Source organism: Trachurus trachurus (genome assembly GCF_905171665.1).
Source record: "Trachurus trachurus genome assembly, chromosome: 14".
NCBI lineage: Eukaryota > Metazoa > Chordata > Actinopteri > Carangiformes > Carangidae > Trachurus > Trachurus trachurus.
Window position 1 is genome coordinate 15317792 of NC_139903.1, and position 24547 is coordinate 15342338.

Sequence of the window (24547 nt, forward strand, 5' to 3'; positions counted from 1 at the left end):
CATGAGGTTCATAGTATTTCCCTCAAGATATTTGAGATGTATCGCTCAAAGCAGCCAGTAGCAGCCGAGGAAAAAAAAAAAATCTGCATTCAGGCAAATGTGAGCATTTTCTCGAGGCCCGCTTTAAAGACTGAAGTCATTCCAGATGGACGTTTATAGGTCAACTGTAAAGACGAGGATGAGGAGAATGCCTCCATACATGTCTGCTATACCGCACTGCAATCAGCTCATAAAACGCAGGGAGACCGACTGCGCACTTTATCTTCTGAGAAAAGCGGGAAAACAAATGTGATATTGTTGCACATTTGTGTAATAAGCTCATTTTTTTTAGAATGAGCCATTTTCCACAGTTTATTTACTCGGGGCGCTACACCACATTTAAGATCCTGCAGTGGGAGATGTTGGTTTGGTTGAAGCATGAGATTTTGAACTAAACTGGCAGGTCGTCTCTGATGTAACTGTGGTGACTTAAAGAGAAGAAGAGCGGCTCTACTTAGGTCCCTTCTTCTCTGAGTTGTGATTGCTTTGTCCTGGGGATTCAGTGAAAAGCAAATGTGCACAAATGCAGGGACGGCACACAGCAGCATTTCACTCATCTGAAACCCCAAGTCAGTCTAGCCTGGTCTATACCCATCTGCTTCTGACTGCTGGATGTCTTGGATGTGGGAACATGAATGGCTGCTTTGCTTTCAGCACTGGATTTGTGCGTATTGTAGCTCTGTCTACATGGTTTCACCTCAGCCGTCCGTCCTGAGCTGCGGCTCCTCCCGGTATGATTTTGGTGATGAAAATGCTGGGGTCGTCGCCCACATGGGGATTGTCTGTTCCCCCTGCAATGCTGAAGCCCAGGCCTGAGTTGCCCTGCAGTAGCAGATACAAACAAACACACACACACACAGTGATTATTATTCACATCAGTGGCATTTAGCGGGAGCAATCATGCATAGCTGGATCTCTCATGTTTCCTTTTCCATCCTCAAGACTAAAGCCACCGCAAATCAATATGGTGGTACTAGCTCTGCAAATATCCACTGTAAATATGCCGGAAATTATAGTTTAAAAAGATTTTCTCAGACTCACTCTCTCCAGTGTGATTTCTTCATACTCGATTTCCCCTTCTGTCCCATTCACCTGTCGGAAAAACAAGTTAGTTCACAGTATCAGGAAGGTTTAATTTTTTTAACAGTTATTTATGATATTATTTAAGATAACTGTTGTGCAAATGAGGTATAAGCAAAACTAAGAATCCAAATCCTAAAGTCAGCTTATGTTGGTTCAGCAGTTGCCCTCTGGGCTTCATTTGTTGCTATTCATTAACTGAGTCGGAAGTCCTGGATGAGGGATTTTCCCATCAGCTCCTGAACGCATCATCATCAAAACCTAATTATAGCATCCCTTGACCAGATGTTCTGTTCATTGCGTTTCATCCAAAAAAAAAATAAATAAATAAAAAAAAATTCTCTCCTCTTTGACACAGTTTATGTGTGGACGAGTGTGGTACCTGCATGATAACATCAGTGCTGTTCTTTCAGTCTAATTCACCTTCTGGCTGAACAGCTTAGCTACACATCAGCTTTACCCCTGCAATTAAGCAAGTCCCCGAGGAAGAGTGAATTTGAACAACTTCAGACTTCACTGTTTTGGTGTCTGACCTAGAAAACAACTTTTCTTAGTGCTGTAGTGGTGAAGGAACACTGGTCTGTGATGGCAGGCTTTGTCTCCGAGTAGCCTCTCTCTCTAATCCCTTACAACTCATGATAATATGTTCACTGCTTTCCATTTTAGAGACGGCTTCATTAAAGAACCTTGAATCAAATGAAGCAATGTTTCTCCTCTGTCAAATGTGTATCAAACAGAGGAACCTTATTTTAATTAAAAAATGGAGTCAAATTAATTACCGTTATCATTCAGATTAAAACAATGAGTAAAACCTACCTGGGTGCCGGGAAAGGAATTGAATTATTGATAATATAGACTGAATGTGAAGGCAGTGAAGTTAGTCGTGTGAAGCTAACATAATAATACAGTAAAGCAAAGATTAAACATAATCCTTACATATGGGGAGCCATCAAGCGTGTCAGTGTTCACCACCACTGGAGGAGTGTTTCCCTGGAGGCAGAGAGAAGAAACATTATTAAGAAATAATGGCAGAAACTCAAAGATGATGCAGCTCCTGGATGTGCTCTCAGTATATCCCTGAAACCTACAGTCACAGCCAAGACTGATAGCCATTTTAGCTCTTAGCTGTGATAACACTATTCTCACTCTGCTATGGTTGTCACTCTGCTAAAGGATGGAGAGCACTGCACAAAAAAACGTTTGTTACTATCCACCCGTGATGGACACAGAAATAATTCATGCAAGCCCCCATGTTGTTTGCTGTTTTGTCCCCCCCAAAACTCTCCGTCTTGGGTTCATCTTGGCTCCTGGTTGAATTACAGTATGACTTGTGTTACCGATGTTGTAAACGGCTATCAAGTGAATAGTGTGGACATGGACATCCGCCTCCCGCCCACCAGTCCTTTCAAAACAAACCTCTCAGTGATTCATGTGCAGCCCCGCTGACAGCACATGGTGGCAATCTACCAGCACACATGGGGAATGATGATGAAGAAACAGTAACTTGGTAACAAGGCAGTGACAGACAGCACAGTTACTCAGATTATTCTCAATGAGTATAATGTCGACTGGCTTGATGCTCAGTTATCCTTCTCAAAATTGTCCAGAATCATACTGCATCCATTACTGTCTGTGTGTGAAGTGCAAAGCAGGAATAAAGTGACACTGTGAGGAAAGGAAGGCAGCGAGTCAATGAGAGGAAAAGGATTTTTGGCCTTGATATGGTTTGGATTTACCTGCTGCAACATTTTTGTCAGCTCATTTGAAGTGTGACAGTTCACCTCAATGCGATCATTGTTTCTTTCCTTTTTAATCTAATCCTGCTTCTTTCATTCTTTCTTCCCGATTCACTCTCATCTTCAGGGTCTCTGATGTTGGAAGATGTAATTACATCATGCACAAAAGTCTTGAGAGAACACAGCCTGACCCTTTATCCAAGCTTATGTATTTATTTATAAATGTCATTGTCCTGCACCACACTGATTAGCATGGGGAAGAGGGTGTGTGTGTCCAAAGTGCTGCCAGAACAGCAAACGGCAGCATAAACTCAGCCTGCTGACCTTCACAGACCTGACAGCTCTGACACACACAGACAGCGACACACAACTACAGTAACTGAGCTCACTTTCTTAGTTTTTAAGAAAAACATTTCCACACTCTTTACTCGCAGTGATCTTTATGTGATGCAAGGGGTTAAGCTATTTCTCTCCACTCAGGCTGTTACGCTCTCTGAAAGAGTTGTCATGGGAACTCACAGAGATGCTCACTGTTTTGCATACATTATTACACTGGTTAGTATTTTCTTTGAAAACTCACAAACTGCATTCTTTGCACTATTTTACAACTTCATAAGGTGCACGTGGGCAGAATAATGCAATCCAGTGCAATTGCTCTGCTATGAGGTGCGAAGCCTGTGATATTTTGTAATAAAATGAAACACCTCCCAGTATAATGAAGTCCAGTTCACCGGTCCATGACCACCTATGGCCTCTGTGATTAAAATTCACACATTTTCATTGGTGACAACAAAAATGGAAAATTATAATTAGAAGTAGTGTTAAATTACAGAGTGGACTGTAGTAGCTAATGAAGAGGCCACTATCAAACATTTTTCTTGCTCTTAAATCCCCAACAACAATAGTAAAATCTGAAATTACACCAATTTAATACCATTAACATTAGTTTTTCAACTATTTGAGTTTTCATCTGGACATGCGTAGTCATATTCATGTCACGCATAACGCTGAATATCTCTTTTCACTTGTCAGAGCTGTAAATTGTGCACAGGTGACACGCGTTTCATCAACATTGGCTCAGCTCCGTTCAGAGCCGGAGCAAAGGGCTCGGCCCCTTTTTCATGGCAGGCGTGTCACTGCAGAACAGGCTCAGGTTTAGCTAATGACATTAACAATGGCTCCGTTTCAGTCGGTGCCTCAGCGTGCCAGCATGCACAATAACAATGATGTAATTAAGGTTATTAATTACACCTGTGCTTTTCCTGCTATAGCATGGCCCCCGAAAGTGCTGTAAAACGCCGGCTCTCCGCACTACACCACCATCCTCCTCGCACTCCAAGCCCCTTTCCTCGTTAGAAAAATCATCATTATCACCGTCGAACGCCACTGTGTCTCCCATCTTCAAGAGGAAAACACTCATCCACATAAGGTGAAGACATACAGCTCTCCCCAAGCCCCCCATAAAAACGCCACAGCCCGGGCTTCAGCTGCACACTGCTCCATCATAACAGTCGCCTGTGCAGGGCTTCGCCATGTAGCTGTGTCCAACGGGCCGTGCTGCTGAACATTACGTCAAATTCATCCTTATCTAGAAACAGAAATAATGAGTATAGCCAGCAGAAATCTAAGCCCAGTGCAGGCAGTTTCCCTGCAGGGATTTTGACAGAGCCCTCTCTCTCTCCCTCTCTTTGCTCTGTCAAGCCTTTCGACATCAGGGTTGTTAGGATTTACAGTGTTTGGCTGCTCTTGCCCACCTATATTTTAGCACCACCTATTCAGCTAACCTGTCCTCTGCCATGTCTCTACAGGCAGCACCAGCATCCATCCACACCCAGGCCTTTAGCCCTTGATGAATTCATAACTGCGTACGAATAGCCAAAATAAAAAGAGAAGTGCAAGGGCAAAGACGGATTTATTCAGATTTTTCTAGTTAATGATTCCCACATTTTACAGTGTTTAGTGGCACGCTGTGAGGTTATTTCCAAATAAAAGATTATATACCAATATTGGACCACGCACCATACCAGCGCAAGAAACAGAGCAGCAAAAGAGTGAAGCCGCGTGTTTAAATCAATTTCTTTTCTCCATTAAGAATTGAATAAATAGAGTTAGTATTGGCAGCTAGAAACCATAGATTGCAGACTCTGTTAAGGCTGTAGCTACTGTAGCTGCATGCTGTACTGTCCATGTTTCCCTCCTGCTACAGGATCCAAAGGACACATAGGTAATCTATTCAATCCCTCCTGCTCTGTGCACGTGCACCCGAGAACATGCACATCTGTCTGACCGTTTCTGTGCACGCTCACACCGCTGGCTGCTTTCAGCCTGCTGGATATTTTTAGCCGAGGAGGTCAAAGTATAACTGGCCCCCGTTCAGTTGAGCCCAGGAATATTTAAAAACATCACTTGCTGTCTTTGCTTTTCCTGTCGGGGCCGAGCATACGACGACTATTTCAATATTACCGGAGGGGACGATGTCACATGTGAGTGGGCTCTGAACACTAACCAAGGGCTGCATTAGAGAGACATTAATGCTGCATGTCCTGCACACCTTGCAGCAGCTGGAAAGCCTTTAGCAGGTAAAAGCCACCCGGTCAATAAGCATAAGAGTCATCTCCGGGAAAAAACGCAATGTCAAACTATGAATAAGAATGTGTCGGAGGGGGAGAAAAAGCTGTAGTATGCAGTAACGATTAAACTGGCAAGCGTTACGGGTACTGCACAATTTGAGTCTGTAACTAAAGCACCGCTCCTCTGTTAAAAAGGAGAAAGAGGTACAGATGGATGAGAGCACCACCGACTCCAGACTGACCCTTACCTTAAGGCTGTGCACGGCTGTTAATGAAATGGAAATGAGACACGACTTCTGCGAAGTGTTGTGCAATGTGCAGGTTGGAGTTCTGCTATACTTCTGTGCTTGTGTGTGGGTTTTAGTAGAGGATGGGACAGAAGTTAATTTAGTTGTCACATCATGCACGTTGCTCACCTTTTTGGCTCCTTTTTAAATCCCACGCACATGTGTTGAGTGCAGGAAAAGGTGGTAGCATGCGTCTGTGGGTGTGTGTTGTGGAGGTGCAGAGTTGGATTTGATTAGTGTTTCCCCGTTTGATTACCCAGGCCCACTGTGATTTGAATATGTCATCTGCTTTAAGTGGAGCCACAGCTTTCACCTGAACAGGTAACTCCAAACAGAGCCTTGTTACTTTGGTACCACACTGATAATAATGATAATAGTAGCACCTACCGAGCACAGAGTAATAATAACAGCAGCAATGATAATAATCTATCAGCACCACCTTTGAGCCACTGAGCATAAACACATTTCATTAAGACTTCCCAAATATAACACTGAACATATTTAAAACATGCCTACCATCTTATGATGCCGATGTTTCTTGGCTTTCCGCACATTGTTGAGGAACCGGCTGCCCATCTTTTTGGCGTACCACACGGACATAAACATTCTGCCTCAAGTGCCAAAACTGCAATTGTTGTTGTTACTGGGGAGCGAATCGTGCTCACCTCTTAAAATGACAAACACACCCACTGAGAGCGTGGCCGCGAGACTTAGAGTAAGCTCCAGAAGTGTCTCCTTTCAGAAATATCACAAAAGCATCATTACAAAGTGAGACATCAGCTCCAGGCCCTGCCATAACAGTTGGTCAGGGACCACAGAATTGCTTAAATTAAAAAAGATATATTTAACTTAACACATGCTGTGCAAGTTTTGGTTTTCACTCAAATATACAGAATGAAAAATAACACTAAAGATAGCATGCTGTAGACACAGAATACACCTTTTACACAATGTTAAATCCAGAATGGCAGAAATAGCACAGCCCAATTAGCATCTTCCTCTTGCTGAGTAGGTGCTGGAGCCTTCATTTGAGGGAGCCCAGTATCCTCCAACCAATCCCAGGCTCGAGTTATAAAAATTATTCATCACCAGACTGAAGCTCGCTATTATCTGAGATGCACTCGTCCTATCTTCAGAAAATCACACATCCAGAGTAAAAAAAAAAGCGCCTCTACAAACAATCCTTCCATTCTTCGTCATCTGTGGCAGTGGACTGCGATAGCGGTGCCTCCCTGCTCCTGGTCTGTGCTCAGCGAGAATGCAGTTCATATTTTCTGCTGCTACTGTACTGTACCCCTCCCATTCCTGCTGCTGAGGGAAAAGAGGAGCGAGCAGGAAAGTTTGATGGCAATTACTTAGCTGTCTCCCCGTATAATGTCGACGCTGGTGATGTGAGAGGGGGAGGAATAATACTTTGGCTCGACGTAGAAGGACAAGCAGCTCAAACTGGCCTGACTCGTCCTATAGGGAGCACTTGAAACTGAGAGGGGATTGCGGGCCTGTAAGCCCCAGTGCTACAGCCAGCCAGTCAGTCAGCCAGTCAGTCAGAACAGTGAAACCTCGACACAGCAAAATACATATGAAAAAAAGTAGATTTCACTGTTATTTTGTTTTAGTTTTTTTTTTCCTCCTTCTGAAAGACAGATGGATTAGCAGGTGTGTAATATGCACACAAACACACAGGGGCGTGCACACTGAACCGACTTATGTAAGGACATGCCGAAGGACAAGCTGTCAGCTGACGTTCTCATTTTGTTAAATAAAATCCCTCGGTCTACCTATCTAATTTTCTCACCCTTCTACTTGCAAGGCCCTCTCTATCTGTCTTACTCCACCATTCAACACCAGCAGCTCCCCCCTTCTCTTTCTGCATGCATATATTTTTTTTCCTCTTTGCCTTGCTCCCCTCTCCCTCCCAAAGGACCTGAGCTGCTACTGCACAGTAATTACACCGAAGCTGCAGGGACATATTTAAACATTTATTAAAGAAAACTAAGGAGGACGGAGAAAATGAAGATAGAAACCAGATACGGACCAGACAAGAGTGCAGAGCAGAAAGGAGGAGGATATAATGGAGAGCTCTTGGGGAAACACTACAGAAAACAGTAATTGGAGCTGTACGTTAAAAAATGATTGTCTTTACGCTGAGAGTCAAACACATCTTAGAGGGGTCGAGGAGGATTTCTGTGCAAAGTGTTGTGTATGGAAACAGTTCTGTGGCATAAGAGGAGAGAAAGTGATATGCATTGTTTCTCATTAGCAAAGACAGAGTGTAACATTAACTGGGTGGTGGGGGTCTTCAGTGAGCACTTTGCGCCTGCTGGGTCTCACTCCCATCTCTTTATGGAGAGGATAAATGCATTGTTGTGTTATGTTTTCTCACTCTGTCTGTCCACATACTCTCTACTTTATGCAAAACTTTTCCCTAAGAACATCTCTGGAACAAGTGCCTGAAGTCAAAGGTAAAAGCTGCAGCGCTGCCTTTAGGTAACTCAGTATGTCAGTAAACTTTATTCAAAAAATAGATAAGGAAATGTAACTATAAAGACACAAACTGTCTTCCTGCTTCTTCAGAGTTTGATACGACCAGGGATACCCTCACTCTAGGTTGTGTGTGTAAAGTAAAGATGCCGATGAAATTCACTGCAAAGGCAGGGAAATACCACTTCTTGCAACACTGGAAATGTAAGACTCTTTGCTCCCTAACCCAGTCTTCATTTTTCAAAGCAACTCAACGAGACTTTTTGTATAAAAAATTTGGTAAAAACATGTAGCTCGTCTTTTCTGTGAGATAGAAAATGACATTCAGTTTAATCGCAGCAGGAGGAACGCCCAACACATCATGTCACATTTTATGTAGCCCCATAATAAGAGGACGACATGGCACACAGCAGACTTGGGAGTTATATAGTGTAAGAGGCAGGAGGATTCATTAATATGAGAGCAGATCAATATCAAAAGTTGTTTTCAGTGTGAAAAAAACACATTTCTAATTACATTATGTCCTAAGTTTGAAAAAAATAGATGTCATTTGAAGCTAAAGCACCTCTTCGCTAAATCATGTACATAACCCAGAGACCTTGTCTTACTTTGCCAAACCATTGCAGTGCTTCCAGAGACAATCCTACCCATAAATCAATGGGGCCTGGAGTGGTACTGGCAAACCCCACACCATTAAAGCAATAAAGAGACAGACTGACGACACCACCTACACATCAATGACAAGCGTACGGGCACCACACCAGTGTTACTGCAGTGCATCTCGGAGACAGCATGAACAAAGCCAACCCGTGTGGGGAAATTGAATGCATGCATATGCACACGGAAGTACTTCTGTATATATGGGATTGAATGTATACGAACACATTTTTCTCACTGATGACTTTATGCTGAAGGGTGCAGTTGAATATCCCATATGTTAAAGGGTTTAATTATAAGCAAGGCACTATGATACAGGATGTGTTCAAGGTCAGTGCGGGTAGAAAAAGACAAGAAATTATGTTTAGTGACGGGAGTAACTACTTGTTCCACAGAAAACCAGATTTAATATAGTCTAATCCTTCCAAAGATATCGCGGTGCCCTTTTCAAAAGTCATCATGTAAACTTCAAACTTGCTGTCAGATTTTCCGTCCTTACATACATATGTTTCGAAATTATAATTAAGTTGTTTCTTTTTAGAAAGAGTGGAACAGCCACTCGTACTAAAGTATATGTCTAAATTTGACTGAATGTGACTTTTTTGCCTTCCATGCCAGACCAAATCATGTGAGCAATTCATGGCACATAAGGCTAATACAACCTGTCTGATCATAAAAATGTTTTATGGCCAAAGCAGCAGAGCCGTCTTTTCAAGGTTATGAAAGTCACTGCACAGTCTCACACTGACACCTGCAGGTTTCAGCCTGTCCTGCAGAGAGATTACATCTATCTGTCCGTCAAAGCCTCATGTTACATGACACCAGCATCATAGAGATGCACAGTAGGATTAGTTTCAACTTAAATCCGGCTTCACAGCATCATGGCCACTTTTCTGTTAATATAAACATTTCTGTATTGGTTTTTATTTATATATACTGTGGTGTGCATGTGTGTTAGAAATTTGATTCTGAATAAATCAGAAATCTTTCAAAACCACATCTTTACACCAAAATAGGATCCACATTGCTTTTTTTTCACAGATGCTTGTGCGCAGGAATGCGATAGTGTCACTTTCTGCTTTAGAACATAGGAACAGAGATATGAATATAACTCAGAGATATTGTGCTGTGATGGAAGACATTTAAAAACTTTTTCTTGCAGTCTTGTGATTTCAGGCCCCCAAAAATAATCAGAGTGCAGGCAGAATAAATCTGTCAGACAGAGGAGATTTGAATGACAATGAGTATGAACACACTGATACCATCAGAAAACAGATGACCTCATACTCTTTGGCAGCACAGATAAAATGGCGTTGAATGGGCAGCTGTCTGTTTTCAATCAGACAGCCAAACGATGAGTGACACCAATTCCAGCAAAGGCAAGAAATGAGGATACAAATCACACTGATGTTGATGGCTGATGATGATACTGGTCACTTTTTTTTTTTTTTTAGAGTGACGGAGCGGTGCGGATCGCTGTGCTCTTACCAGTGTGGAAACAGCGGAGGTGTACATTGGAGTGTGTCCCGTAGACATCAACACAGGCTGCAAAACAACAGAAGGAAAGAGGGTAATTGTGCGGGGCATGCAGACGGGCACAGGGGAAGAACAGTGGGTACCGCTTTGTTTTAAGAGGAGACGCTGGTGAGTTCATCTATGACACGCTCACATACATTTACATCAGCAGAGACCGAAACCAGGTCACTGAAACTAATACAAGAACCATGTCTAGTGAAACAATTGATACTGAGTATTATTAGTAAAATCTATAATAAGCTCAAGTTTTATGCTTTGCATACGGTAGGTCATCACCCCGTATTGAACTGTACCGTAGTCAATGATAAAGGTTAAAATGGCAGTGTGCTATAGAAGCATCGCATATGCTGAGTGCATAAACATATAGTTACAAAATATATAAATTTTGTACAGCTAATAGCCTATAGATATCCTAAAAGATTATAAACTTTATCCAAAATAAAACACTAAACCCTCAATTACACAAACGAGCTGCTTGCCTTTATTTACTGATCTGATCACATTGTGCACTGACTTGTTACATAGTAAAACATAAATACAAATTACTTTATTAATCCCCAAAGGGAAATTCATTTGAAAATGAAAATACATAACATAAATTGTGCATCATTAGGAGGCGTCTGTTCCTGTCATTGATAGATTATTGATGGGCTAATGATAAACAGCTCATTCATAATCAGTTAAGCAGTGAAGACATCATTGCACTGCACATCAGCAGTTGCTGTCACATCACTAGAGCACCACTAAGTTATTATATCACACTACTCCCAACAAGACTTTACTAGCGAGTAAAGCGATTCAAACAGGCAACATTGTGCTTTCATGTCAACTTTCTTCACCTTCCTCCTGCCAGCAGGGAGCAGGAAGGTCACAGGCAGGGAGAGGGATGCAGGAGGGGGACTGAGTGTAACGTGAGGAGGGGGGAAAGAAAGTAAAGTGAGGGGAAAAATAGAAGAGAACCAGGACAAAGTATTCACTGAAGGTAGGTTACATCATGTCACAAGGTAATGAACAGGATCACAAAATCAAAATGTCAAAAGTGAAGTTATTATGTCGCTGTGTGAGGAAGCAATATTAGTGCACGGGGCAACACTAAGTGCAGATAAAACAGCCATCACCATCATTATCATCATTGCCATCAGCATCATCATCATCATCATCATCATCATCAACCATACTCTCATTGTCGCAATCATCATCATCATCATTGTCAACAGCTCTTTATCAAAACCCTCATCAACAAAGGGAAAAAAAACATCCTGTATTATCTTCATCATCACTATCATCCTCAGACCTAATCATTTTGTCACACTTATGTAATTAGAATTCGTCAGGCTTAAAATGTCGATACTCGCATGTACCAGCAGAACGCAGTATGATCATGAGCCTGAGTGGGTTAATAAGAAACAAAATGGCTCCACCAGTCTTTGTCCTCAGTCACACAAATCTGGGACCGAGTTACTTTTCTTTATGATCGTGTATATAATGATTCAAAGATGTGGACCACTGACATACATAAGATGATGCAAACCATCCACCAAGCTAAGTGAGTCCAGACCTTTATACTTGGTAGTGCATTCGGTTCTCCCTGAAGAGAAACACAAGACTTCATAAATAATGGCAGTATTCCAGAAATAGAAACAGGGCCAATCCTGGTTCCCAAAACATAGTGCACAACATCAACATGCTGCCTTTTATGTGATAGGGAAAATAATATCCTCAAGATGGAATTTCGCTGCAGTGTAGGTGTCTTGATAACGCTGTTGTTGTCGCTGCTGTAGTTTTAATTCCAGTTGCTTTCCCCATCGTTACAGTTTTGCATCTTTTAGTTTTTAATTCGGTGAGCATACTAAGCAGCACAATTTCGTTTTTGCAAATAGAGGAAATCTCCAAAGTCTTTGTTTGGAGGCTTTGCCTTTGTGGGATGGGACGCCCCTCTCTGTTGCAGCTCCAAGTTAAGGTTTAGTTTCATAAAAATGGTGAATTAAAGTGCCTAGTTTTAAACCACGGTGTATAATTATTTTATCTGCAGTCTTTTGATCGATCTAATGTATTTTTTTTTATTTTTGCCTGTTGCTGATTGGAAAATCCACTCTCCAGCTTGGCTACCTTGTATGTTTCTGCTCCTTCTGTTATCATTGATCACTTGTATAAAAGCAGCCATCCAGCACAAACAGTCAGAATAATCAACAATCAAGACTCGTAAAGATATCACAGATAAGTACCGCCAGTAAAATGATTTGGCTGTGCAAAGACGTGGCGTTAACAAAATATGGGGGAGCTTGGATCCTGTGCGTACGGAGAAATCTTTTTTACTTGTGATGCCTAATGGAGGTCCTTGACTCAAGTGTTTACCTCCAAGCTGCAGACTTTGATGCTGATGTGCAGACTGCCTTCGCTTTTATTATCAACACTGCAGGTCGATGCAAATATGATATCATGACTAAATTAGATAATCCATCCATAAACCAATCACACTTCAGGCTACAGAGCAACCAATCAGAATAGAGCTACACATTTACCAATCAGACCATGGTGATATATTAATAAATCAGAATGCATCTTGAACCAGAGCGCAGATTTCTACACATTGGTGCACTAATGATTTATGCCCTCAAATAAACTCAATGATCTATGATCACGATAACAAGGGGCACATCACAGGATACTCATTAAGGATTAAGTCAGACTCTGTTCACAGTCACATTGGTGAAAATTACAGTTTTCATGGGATTTGCCAATATGAGAAATATAAAATACAACCCATCTTATCATGAAATGTAACTAGTGTCTTGTTAGAGATATTATTAACTGTATAAGATATTCCCTGTATGTGAACCTACAGATTTAGTGGTGGAGTAACTAGTCAGAATTTATGATCCCACGAGTCTTTGAGAAATGACTGAAACAGTCATATAATGGATCTGAAGCACTGGAGGGCACACATCACATTTTAAATGTTCTCTGAAACAGACTTAAATTACCTCATAATGGTGTATTTTAGGGAAAGGAGTAAGTCTCCCTTCACATCGCTATAGTAAATGGTGCACCCATCATCTCTGAATAATTACTGGTCCCCTGGTATGTGCTGGATAACAAACTCCACTGGGACAAAGGGAATTAATCAAACTAGCAAGAAAGAAAGGTCAGAGAGGGACAGCACATTGTCTAAGCTGTTTCATGTTCTTACACCATAAGATGCATGATTAATTACGTTAAAGTATGACGGCTACAGTACATCACCCCTAAATTATCCCCCTCAAAAAAAACTCTAGCACTTGCATCAAACATTAGAGCAGGAGTGACATGTGCCACCTTTCTGTTGTCACCCTCCTCCGGCTGCAGCAGCTGCTGGATTGACACTTAGACTTGACAAAGCAGCTCACAGTCCAACAGTCAGGCAGAGACATATGGACACTGACAGACAAAACAACCACAACCAGGTTAAAGCTGAGGAGCGTTACTCTTTGTATTCTGTGTGTAACTTGACTGAACTCATATTACCCTGGAAACATTTAATAGATTAACTTTTATGACACATTAGGCTCAGGCTGTATTACATCAAATGTTGTATGCTCTGTCCTTTACTGTACAGGTATGTATGGATAATGTTCCTAAATAGCAATAAGTTACCTTAACTTGAAGTATTTGTTTAATACTGTCAGTAACAACATTTTTTCTAAGAATTAATACTGTTATTGACCATTTTATTGAATTGTCTCTTTATCCAAATGATTCAATTTCCTCCAAAAAATCTAAATGACTCTTACATGGCCCCTAAACCTACATATCTTTATGAGAGTATTTATCAGCCACAAGAACCGAAGCCATTAAAAACTCCTCCTATAATGAACAGACAACACTTAGAAATGTAATCCCTCCACTGTGCACTGTAAAGAAACTAACAATCACAAAATAACACTGCTTAATCAAGAGAGTAATAGTGAAGGGATTTGAACTGATCGACAATAACCTGCTGTATAACTCATCGTTAGGATTTTATTTATCACACTCACAGTGAAGTTCAGTAATAGCCTAGTTGTTGGAAACTTTGGGTTATCGTTACGTCACCTGGTTCTGAGTCTAGTGCAGACTCTGCTCTGCTGTTCACTCTGTGTGTGTGTGTGTGTGTGTGTGTGGTTGAGTGTACTAAGTGCAGCCCTCCCTATCCCAGAGAGCAGTGCAACAAATTGAAGATAAGTATATGTTGGTTAATAGCGACTGGCCGCCACAAATGAATCAATGTATCAGAAACAATTTGTCGACTCTTTGACGTTTATTTTTTACAGTTGACGATGGTGACTGATCACAGCGTCCCTGTATTTGCTCAAGATGTAGTTTGCTTGTCTCCTGTTAACTCATTGAGTGCCAACCACGTAATTTATCGTTTTTTGCTTTTTTTTATTATTATGAAACTACACACTTTAACACACCTTATGTGTAAATTTGGGGACTCTACGACGAGCAGAACTGAAATAGATGACGATCAAAAACTCATGACAGCTCATGATCTGGAAGTTTTCATCATAACTCGGCTTTTGCAAACGGAGTTCTGCATGTGGATGCAGCAGCTGCTCCGCTCTCACCCGCGAGGCTCCAGCAGCTCGGAGCAGAAACAGGAAGCTCTCAGCCGACAGTCCCGCCCGGTCTTCATCTCGAGCAACACCGTGTCCTCCCCAAGGTCCTCCCGCGGTAAAATGTGATGGTCTCTGGGTCAAAGCAGGCCGCCGGCACTGACCCGTACCACAGAAGGACCGCGACCACCGGTGGGACCGGTGTTCCTGACCTGCTGTGGCCCAGAGACCATCACATTCCGCGGCGAGAGGCTGTGACACGGCACGGTGCGTCTGTGTTATTGTTGTTTAGTGGCGCCCCCCCTGCCCCCGATGGTGGATTTGTGAATAGAACAACAATTGTTGTATATATTTATCTTACACGAGGCACGAGCCCTTTGATCCAGAAATGCGAGTGTCAGAAGAGCGACAGGCACAAACAGAGCACCTTTCATAAAATACGCTGTATCTCCTTTTCTAGAAAAAAAGCAGGGATTTTGGTGAAACCCAGCTATGTTTAGCTTGAGTTTTCTCAGGAACGGAGGCACGTAGAAACAAACGGTTTGTGGCCATTTGAAGCATAAAGTTTCACCTTTCAAATGAGCCACAGTATGTGTTGGTGGCAATAATATAGAATACACTGAGGCTCTACAAAAATCTTCAAAAATGGTCTAAATTGCCGGTACACTTGACTAAAACTTTGGAAAGGAGCGCGGCACTCAATGAGTTAAAAAGCAGATGACCACTGAGAATGAGGTCTCTGGCAGTGCTACATAAACCAGCACCCTCTCAGCATTATCAAGAAAAAAATGTCCTTAGCCACCACAGCTCATGCTGAACAGGCTCTGTATGTTTTTAAATAGCAGCTGTAAAGCGCTATAACACAACCTCTCCTCTGTGCTCATTAAAAAAAAAAAGGCATTTAAACAGACATATCTGCTCTTCTGGGACTTCGGTTTACTCCCATACCAGAAACATAGAAACACTTCTCCCCCTCAAAGCAAATAAATCCAGCGTCTCCTGTACTGTAAGTCTCATAGCCAGTGATGTTGTTAATAACGTGTGGATGTGCGAGAGGGATCGTTGTTTAATGAGGACTATCTCTTACACCTGCTCGCATTTGTAGCTACAGTATGTAATTGGTGCTGCTCTCCAGGCAAAGTGACTGTGCTCATGTTCCCACTGATGTCAGCTGTATCTGTTGACTGTGACCAGCAGCGCGTATGTTGTCTGTGTCGACGCCTCCTCCTTTATAACGGACCGACCGGAGATGCAGGTAAATAGGCGTTACTGCGAAGAGGCAGTGAGGTCTCTGTGTTAGAGCTGCTACAGCTGTATGTTGCGTGAGTGTCTACACTCTCTATAAGCTAATCGTTAATTTTCGTTTTTCTCATTTGACTGCAATATAAATCATTCATTCATTCCTTTATTTAGGAAGCTGAAGAGCTTTTTGAGAGGGGCCCAGACACAAAGAATAAGTAACAACAATACAACACATTACAGTAAGACACACCCAAGCACCCCCACTCTCACACAGTCATATTTCTTTCCTTCTAAACTAAGTCATACCACATGCCTCAGTCAGCTATTAGTGCTTCACTTGCAGCTACATGTACAGTCAGGCAGGTATCTGCTACTTTAATGGTCCTGCATGTGCAAATATTACCATATGGGATTCTATTGGTTGAATTAACATGCTTATTCAGTCTGTGGATATTCTCATTCATCCAGATCATCGTTATCTCTGGGCAACAATTGAATCGAAAGCAACTGGGCTTATATTAGGAAGATGTTTCGCCTCTTATCCAAGGGGCTTCATCAGTTCGTAACGCATCAGTCTGACTAGTCCTCACATCTGACAAAACAGTGGAGAAAACAGTGGTTAAATACTTGGATCTTTCTCCACCGTTTTGTCAGACTAGTGAGGACTAGTCAGACTGATGCATTACGAGCTGATGAAGCCCCTTGGATAAAAGGCGAAACATCTTCCTAAACAAACAGTCCAGTTTCTTTCCTTCGATTCAATTGTTGCCCAGAGATAATGCTTATTCATATTACACACTGACATCTGTCATTAACTGCTCTCTGGCCACATCCTCTCCATGGCTCAGGTGATGTTACTCAGCCCCGACTACACCCTGTGTTTTCATGCTGTTAAGCTCTCGTATCAAATTACCCACTCTATATGTTTGTGCAGAGGTTGATCCGACACTTAGAGAAGTGGAGGCTCAGATTTCTTCATAAATAGATTGATGTCGTATGTTGAGGAATTGATGGGATTTCAAAACAGACAGCGCATCGACTACAACAGATAAAAGATTGTTGTGATTGAACATTGTGTTATGACTCAACTGAAAATTAAATTTAACAAGCTCAGAGCACGTGACGGCCATGAATCAAGAAAACCACATCACAGTGACTATAAATCTGTTTCACTGATTGAACTGGGAATATTGAGATTTATTGTTTTTCAGTAGCACTGTAAATAATTAGGGTTATAATTTATAATTTGAGTTCCCTTTAATTAGAAATATTATTGGCTTTATATCTGTGATCTGTTCAATTACCCACTTCTGCTGTAGCTTTACAGAGCGGCTCAGATGACCAATGTGACCATTGACAGCTGAGTGTATTGTGCTGTTGTATTAGTGTTCGGTATCGATCAGCAGCAGTGTACATAAGTGTGTGTATGTGTGTGTCATACCTTGACAGGAGAGATATGTGTGTGTGGTGTGTAGCCATGTATGGCCTCCATGGCAGCGAGGTTCTTGTCACTCATATGAAGCATCTCAGCACTTTTCCCAGGAGCCAGATGTGCTGGACTGTGCTCCAAGGGGGGCGTCTCCTCATCCTGGTACCTGTACTTCTACACATACACACAAACAAACACACAAACAGATTCAGATGAAGCTTGCGTAACACACAGATGTGTGTGTTTTTAATTAAAAAATAGTCACTATTATGTCAAGGGTTGATAATATTTGCATGAAACACAGAAACGACTGTCAACGAGCGTCATTATCGTTGCCTCGGTTTCCATCACACATGAATCACCGGCCAAATGTGGACAATCTATATGCATATCTGCTATTATCACATAACATGTGTGACGCCTACAAGCGCCAAAGTGAGGGCACGGTGGAAACACAGCCTCAAAATGTTGCCATTGTGCATTGACCAAAGTGGTCGTCCTCCACAACCACATGGAGCAACTAGAGCTGTGAGTCATAGCAGCTCCACTGTAGCAGATCATGCAGCTTCTTCTCTAGTAACCTTACTCCCCTACCGATATCCCACACCTAGGCAGCCTGCCAGCGGCCCACTGTGTCGGCCACACATGGTAGGTTTCATTCTAGGCGTGATGACACAAAATCTGCACACAGCATTTTCCATCACAAATACATCAGAAGGTGGGCAGCATCACAGTGGAGATCTGCCTGCCACACTGTCCTGTGGGTTTGCGCTCCTGATTTTTTTTTTTTTCTTTTGCCACAAACCTGTGCTCCCCCCTAAAGCCCCTCAGGCTCACAATATGCCCTGCTGCATTGCAGATGTGAAGCAGTCCGTTCTGAAAACGGAGAAATTTGGTGGGATCATCTGAATTTTTGGCTGATGGCCGGATGGCCGGCCCTGCCACTCTCGCCTCTCTCTCTCTGTCTTTTTTTTTTTTTTTGGAGGCAGACGGAGAGGGAGGTGCATCGCTGAGCCCCGTCTCAGACAGGCTGCCTAGCAACCAGAGCAGAGCAGAGATTGCAGTGCCACAGTTGGGGCTGCCAGCATCGGTCCTGGATCATATTACACTGAGACAGCAAGAAAGAGAAGGAGTGAAATAGAGAAGAAGATAGAGGAGAAAGTCAGGGGGATGGGTAAAAATGAAAAAAAAAAAAAAGTGAGGCTGTCAATAAAAGGAAGCAGGGAGCAGGAGCACAGGGGTGAACCGGAGAGAATGAACAGTTGATAGCAGAGAACTGGACAACTGCTGCTTCACTGTTGTGGCTTCATTTTATTTTATTACATCTGGAAACTCCAGAAAGTAAAACTCAGCATGTATTAGCCTAAACCTGGGAAAGAATACTCAATAACATGCTTCCAGTTCAAAGTAACCTGAGCTTTTTGTTCTCCACTGCCTCCTCAGCGTTCATGCAGCTACGTTGCCTTCTGTCCTGCTGGAGGAGGACGTGACAGTCTCTGCTGAAAAGTCCTTTCAGTCCACTGTCTTCTCAAAAGTTCAATGTAATACAGCTTCAGAGAGTCAAACGTTAATTCTAACTAAAAAGTGTCTTTATGAAAACTTGGATATGGATATAGGAGCTGAATTATGACACGTGCTACTGTGGATTAATGTGATTTTTTAAATGAGTTTTTCTAAGCGAGTTGGATTCTGGTCGGTCAGTAGAATGGACAGTGAACTCATGGGTATCGTCATCGTTCATTACAGGCTCCCAGTCGGTTAATTAGTCGTCATTGTATTCACCTGGGTTATGTCCAAAATCGCTCACTCTTTCATTCCTCTCCACTCGCCGTCTGGGGAGTTCTCTGTATAGAGGACTGCACGCCGAGCTCATTGGTGAAATGAGAAAATAGAAACTAATTTTTTCTGCGCCATCTTTCTTTCTTTCTTTCTTTCTTTCTTTCTTTCTTTCTTTCTTTCTTTCTTTCTTTCTTTCTTTCTTTCTTTCAGCATGAGCACGATGCTGAGTGAGTGATACTATGAGCCCCCATTGAGTATAATAATTGCCACCATGCATTTGGACATCGTTGCAAAATGGCAAAATCTCCTCCAGTGATATAGAGGATCACTCAGGGAGCAGTGAGCGATTTCAGACACATCTGTGGTGTTTCATGTTTCTGATTCAGGCAGCTCTCAGTCCTCAGACTTAAAACAGTGAATTTCCACACCTTTCCAGTCGTGACTAAGGGGAGTCTGTGGGCTGGGTGGTAGGACGCCTATAATCAAACCATTCAAAAAGCACTTTGGACAGAGTATACCGACCTCTTGTGTCCAACCATTTCTTTACAAAACGTATATGGCTCTCTGTATTTTTGAACATTAAAGGTTTTGCCCCTTGTGTTTCACTGGGCAACAATCATTCCAACTACTCTTAATGCAGTGGTTGGCCAGATGTGTGGAGGTGAGAGGTTTTCTCTCCAGCCCGTGTGTTTTTATCCTTTCACAACCATTTCTGTCACTTTTGACGCAAACACCTCAGTGCAACACTATGAATCTTGTCAAGGAGAGACTCTCTGAAAACATACCCACGTTTAAATGATATTACATCTCCTCACTCTCTATGATAGCTTTTTACTCCGCCTTTGAGTGTGACCGTTGGGAATTACTATAAACACTTGGTGGTTTCAGATGCGGTGGAATAACACGTAGCACAAAACAGCTCTGTTTGAGCATTTACCTGCCTGTTACCGTTACACCTCTCTGCTGACAAGTACACACAGGAGATCATATTTATTTTACAACTCGCAACATTTCCATTAGTGTAGGACAAACAAACAGAAATGGCTTCGTTGCACAGGAGCTAATAGTTGGTATAAGGTATGCGATATTTCATTTACAGGACTGTAAATGAGGGGTAGTGGGAGTGTGGACTCATTCAGGACTGTTGTGTTGTGGAGAGATGCATGCAGTGTGAGATTCACACAGGTCAGAGAAGTGTCCACTCTGCCATCAGACTGTATAGCATCTCAGCGGAAGGATGTGGACCATGACCTGGTTCATTTATTGCGTTTATAAGCAGGACCACACAACAGGCAAAGAACTTATACAATTACTATTATATGTGAAGATATTGCGATTTCAGTGTGAAAGCATTTTTCTCTTTCCGTTAGGTCTTGTACCAAACAAACAAAACAAAATGTCCCTTTACATCTTTAGATGTCTTGGCCAGGGCGTTACTGTAGCAACACAACATTCATGGTGCGATTTTGATATTGCTCTTGGCTGTTTGAATTTTGTACATTGCAATTAATTGCAACCCTGTTATTAGTTATTATTAGTTCTACTAATGGGCCTCTGGAAACTTCAATTTATGTGTATTCAATCTAGGTGGCGAGTTGCATTCACAGGTCCATTTCCTTTATACTTAAATGAGAGATTTCAATTTTTAAAAATACATTTTTATGCGACTTGTGCCTGGCTGAACATTTTTAATAAGTAGATATATTTATTTTAAAAAAAAATTTTTAAAGGGAAAATAATATATTTCCTTAATGTTGTAATACTTTCTATACTCTCCTTTGTCCACAACAAAGCACTGGATAAATACATTTAAAGCTGGCACAATATGATATCATCTGTTTTAATAAACATCATTGCATGTTAGTCCAATTGGAAATGTATTTTCTCGAGGTCCTTTGCTCACAAGCAGGGGGTTTATAGGAGCCTAGAGTAATTAAAATCTGCCCATAACTGTACATCCCCCACCTAAATTACCTCTGCAACCAAATACCTTTGGGTTTCCCAGACCTTTATTATATCACTATATCATCATAGAAGGGTCCTGGTACATGTTTAAGGACTTGCTCTGTTGTAAAGGTCAACAGAACGAACCTGCACCGTCCTACTGTTTTCCTGTACTGTAATAGGAACTACACTGTGTGGCTGAATAAGCTGTTTCTTTAATGGTTAAATGAGTTAACTTAATGTAGAGCAAATGTCAAATGCTATCTACCGTCATCTCAGTTTGAAATTCAAGGACCAAGCTTGAGCTTTTAAATTACTGTGCATTAGGTAATGGAATGAAAGCTAACCTCACCTCTCAGGCATATAATTTCAGAGATACCCCGACTGCAAATGCACTTGACGTGCAAGGTGTTACATGAACCACGAGCAGCTCTTGGAGCGTAAATTAAAGGTGGCAAATCCCCACTGCATCTTCACGGAATTTAAGCTTTGTCAAGTTCTCCCATTTGCATTTTCTTTAATGATAATGAATCCTCTCCCATATTTGGATTAATTTTAACATTTCCCTCTCAGTTGAACTCGGGGGGTGAGATTTCATGCTGGGTGCTAAATTTGTGTGCCTGTGTGCTGTAAGAAAGAACAACATGCAGGAATTTAGTTGAATACAGCACAGTATATCTGGGTGACATAAATCTGGACAGGTAAATGTGCTTGAATAAAACCAAATTTGAACCTGTCTCATAAAGTGTTTGTTGAAATTAAACACAACACACAAAGACCAGCTTCGTTTCTCCTGTTAGAGTTATTCTGGACAAATATTTAAATGAGGTTTGAGACAATATATCATTACCATTTACCCTAAGTGTCCTCAAATACTGTACTTTTACTTACTACTACCACTTAACTATCCCTACACAGCCAGTCTTTTGATTGATTCTTACTTACTTTGTAATATGTTGCAGTCAGCAGACAAAGTGACATCTTCTGGGATAAAAAGACATATTTTTTAAATGTGCAGTATATCTCCTTTGTCCACCTTTTCAGCTTTAGTTTTACAAATTAATTTACCTCCCTACACATAATCCAGAACGCCTGCAGGATGATAGTGGAGCAAACCCTCACATCCACCAACTAAGCCGTAAACCAGCCGCCTCCTAAGCCGAATACTTTCAGCATCTTGAAACAAATAAATAAATCGGCCAATTTGCGAGAAAAAATAGTGCCCATGCTGCACAGCATCATCACTCATTGTCACTTCGATAGAGCCTGATGAGAGAACAATGTTTGTCTCTCGTGGTCATATGAACTTTCTCTTCTCCATTACGATCCATCAAAATACAGTCATTGTTGCCTACCGAGTTGATTTTCATTCTCAAGTGCCAAACCCCAAACACAGCCTTCATCTCATTTGCATGATCACAATAGCTGCTGCCAGCCGACACCTACAGTACCACTACTACTGTTTTTTTTTTTTCATGTATACAGTACAAGCCTCAGAAAATAGGAAATGAACTCATCTACTGCCAGCTCCAACTTCAGACTATCCTCCAAGGTGTTTCAGCACCGCACTGACAAGTGTTAGTGTCCTGTAGCTATAGCTGCAACAACAACAGACTTTACATTTACCATGGGGCACAATGCTTAAAGCTGCACCGCACAGGATCTTAATGGAAGAATCCGTCCTGCCTACATCAAAAAGTGGAGCTACAACATAGAAAAAGCTTCTTCTCCTCCCATGGAAGCGCTCTACATTCACCCCCTTCACCCAGTTTTAAGTATGCCATTGGGTTTGGTCACTTCGGTGTGTTTGTGATGTTGAAAATCCAGAGTAAAATATTACGCTTCTGCCAGGAAATGTATTTACTCATCTATGATTCATGATGTATTTATTAATTCAGCTGCACAAGACACTACCCCTGTTTGTGTTAAAGCGGTGTAGAACAGCTCTGTGCGTGTGTGCTGCGGAGGGACGGTGCTTCAAATTAAGCTGAACCTCGACTACTTCAGTGCATTGTCCCACTGGGAGATAATCTAGGTAGGCTACTCAGTCAAACGGCACAGTTTTAGGATATCCGACTGAAACTTTGACCAAACATGTAAAAAAAAAAAAAAAACTCTCTGTGGTGCATGTTTTGAAGCTCATTACTGTCCAAGTCGTTCTCTAAAAATAAAATCCCCAAAGTGCTGTTGGGCTTTTTTCACCACCAGAAGGCTTATGTTACTACAGTGAAACAGGAAAAGTCATAAAAAATAAATAAAGAAAACTTTATGTTTTTTCCCTTTTACGCCCAGGGATCCCAGGCACAGCGATGTTTTAGAGACTAAACATTTGGTCTCCTTTTACATCACTGCCTCATATATTCACTTAATTTATGTTCATCTAACCCAAATTAATGAGATTCTGCATAATCATCTCTGTGGGATGAATCATCATCGATAAGACCCACACAAATGTATCATCCTGAAATTTAATAATCAGATTCAAGTCATAGATACAGTAAATTGTGCCACAGCGTGTGCTTGGCCGTGGTCCTTCTGGTTAAGGGGGTGTGTGGTGGGGTGGGGGTGGTTGCTATCTCGTCTGTCTGTTTTCACAGGAACTAAATGCTTATTTGTAAGACCAGAGAGGAACAGTGTTCACGTGATGCCTATGGAAATACGTCGTGGATCACATGGACCTCGTATTTCTCAGTTTTTACATGAAACCAGATGAAAGCGTCTTACCCCGACCTTGCAAAAATAATTTATCTTGACTCACACCCTTTAACACTGGATCGAAACACAACCGTGAAATTAAAAATCAATTCAAAGCTATTTTATTAGAGGTCAGTTGCAACCTTATTCCCCTCACACGCTGCTCAACCGTCTTGATGATTTTCTTCCCCTCCCCCTCTGTTAACACAAGCATGCACAGACCATTTTTTATGCTGAGTACATACATTTTTATGTATGTTGCACTTGTAGTGGGGGAATCGTTTTGTTAACCCCCCCCCCTCCCGCCTTGTGTTTGGTCCACAAGCGTTGGAGTGGAGGCCATTTGAACACGGCACTGTGAGACTGTTTTAATGGTTTCACTGGAAGCAAACATGCAATAATAGCAGCAGTGGGTATTTCCTTTTTATCCTATGATCACCAACATTGCTTACAAAAATAGGTCTAACCCAGCTCTTTGATGCAGTATCGCCTCTCACTG

The 24547-nt window shown here is 41.8% G+C and overlaps 1 protein-coding gene across 1 annotated transcript in view; it reads right to left on the reverse strand.

Annotated features, from left to right (window-relative positions):
* Positions 1–24547, reverse strand: part of dlg4a (discs, large homolog 4a) — a gene marked incomplete at both ends in the record, with an annotated part of 68037 nt that overhangs the window by 12371 nt on the left and 31119 nt on the right. The window contains 4 exons of the mRNA XM_083987239.1: positions 737–861; positions 1081–1131; positions 10339–10395; positions 17644–17805. Of these exons, the coding sequence (XP_083843365.1) occupies positions 737–861; positions 1081–1131; positions 10339–10395; positions 17644–17805 (395 nt within the window). The remainder of the gene's footprint in view (positions 1–736; positions 862–1080; positions 1132–10338; positions 10396–17643; positions 17806–24547) is intronic.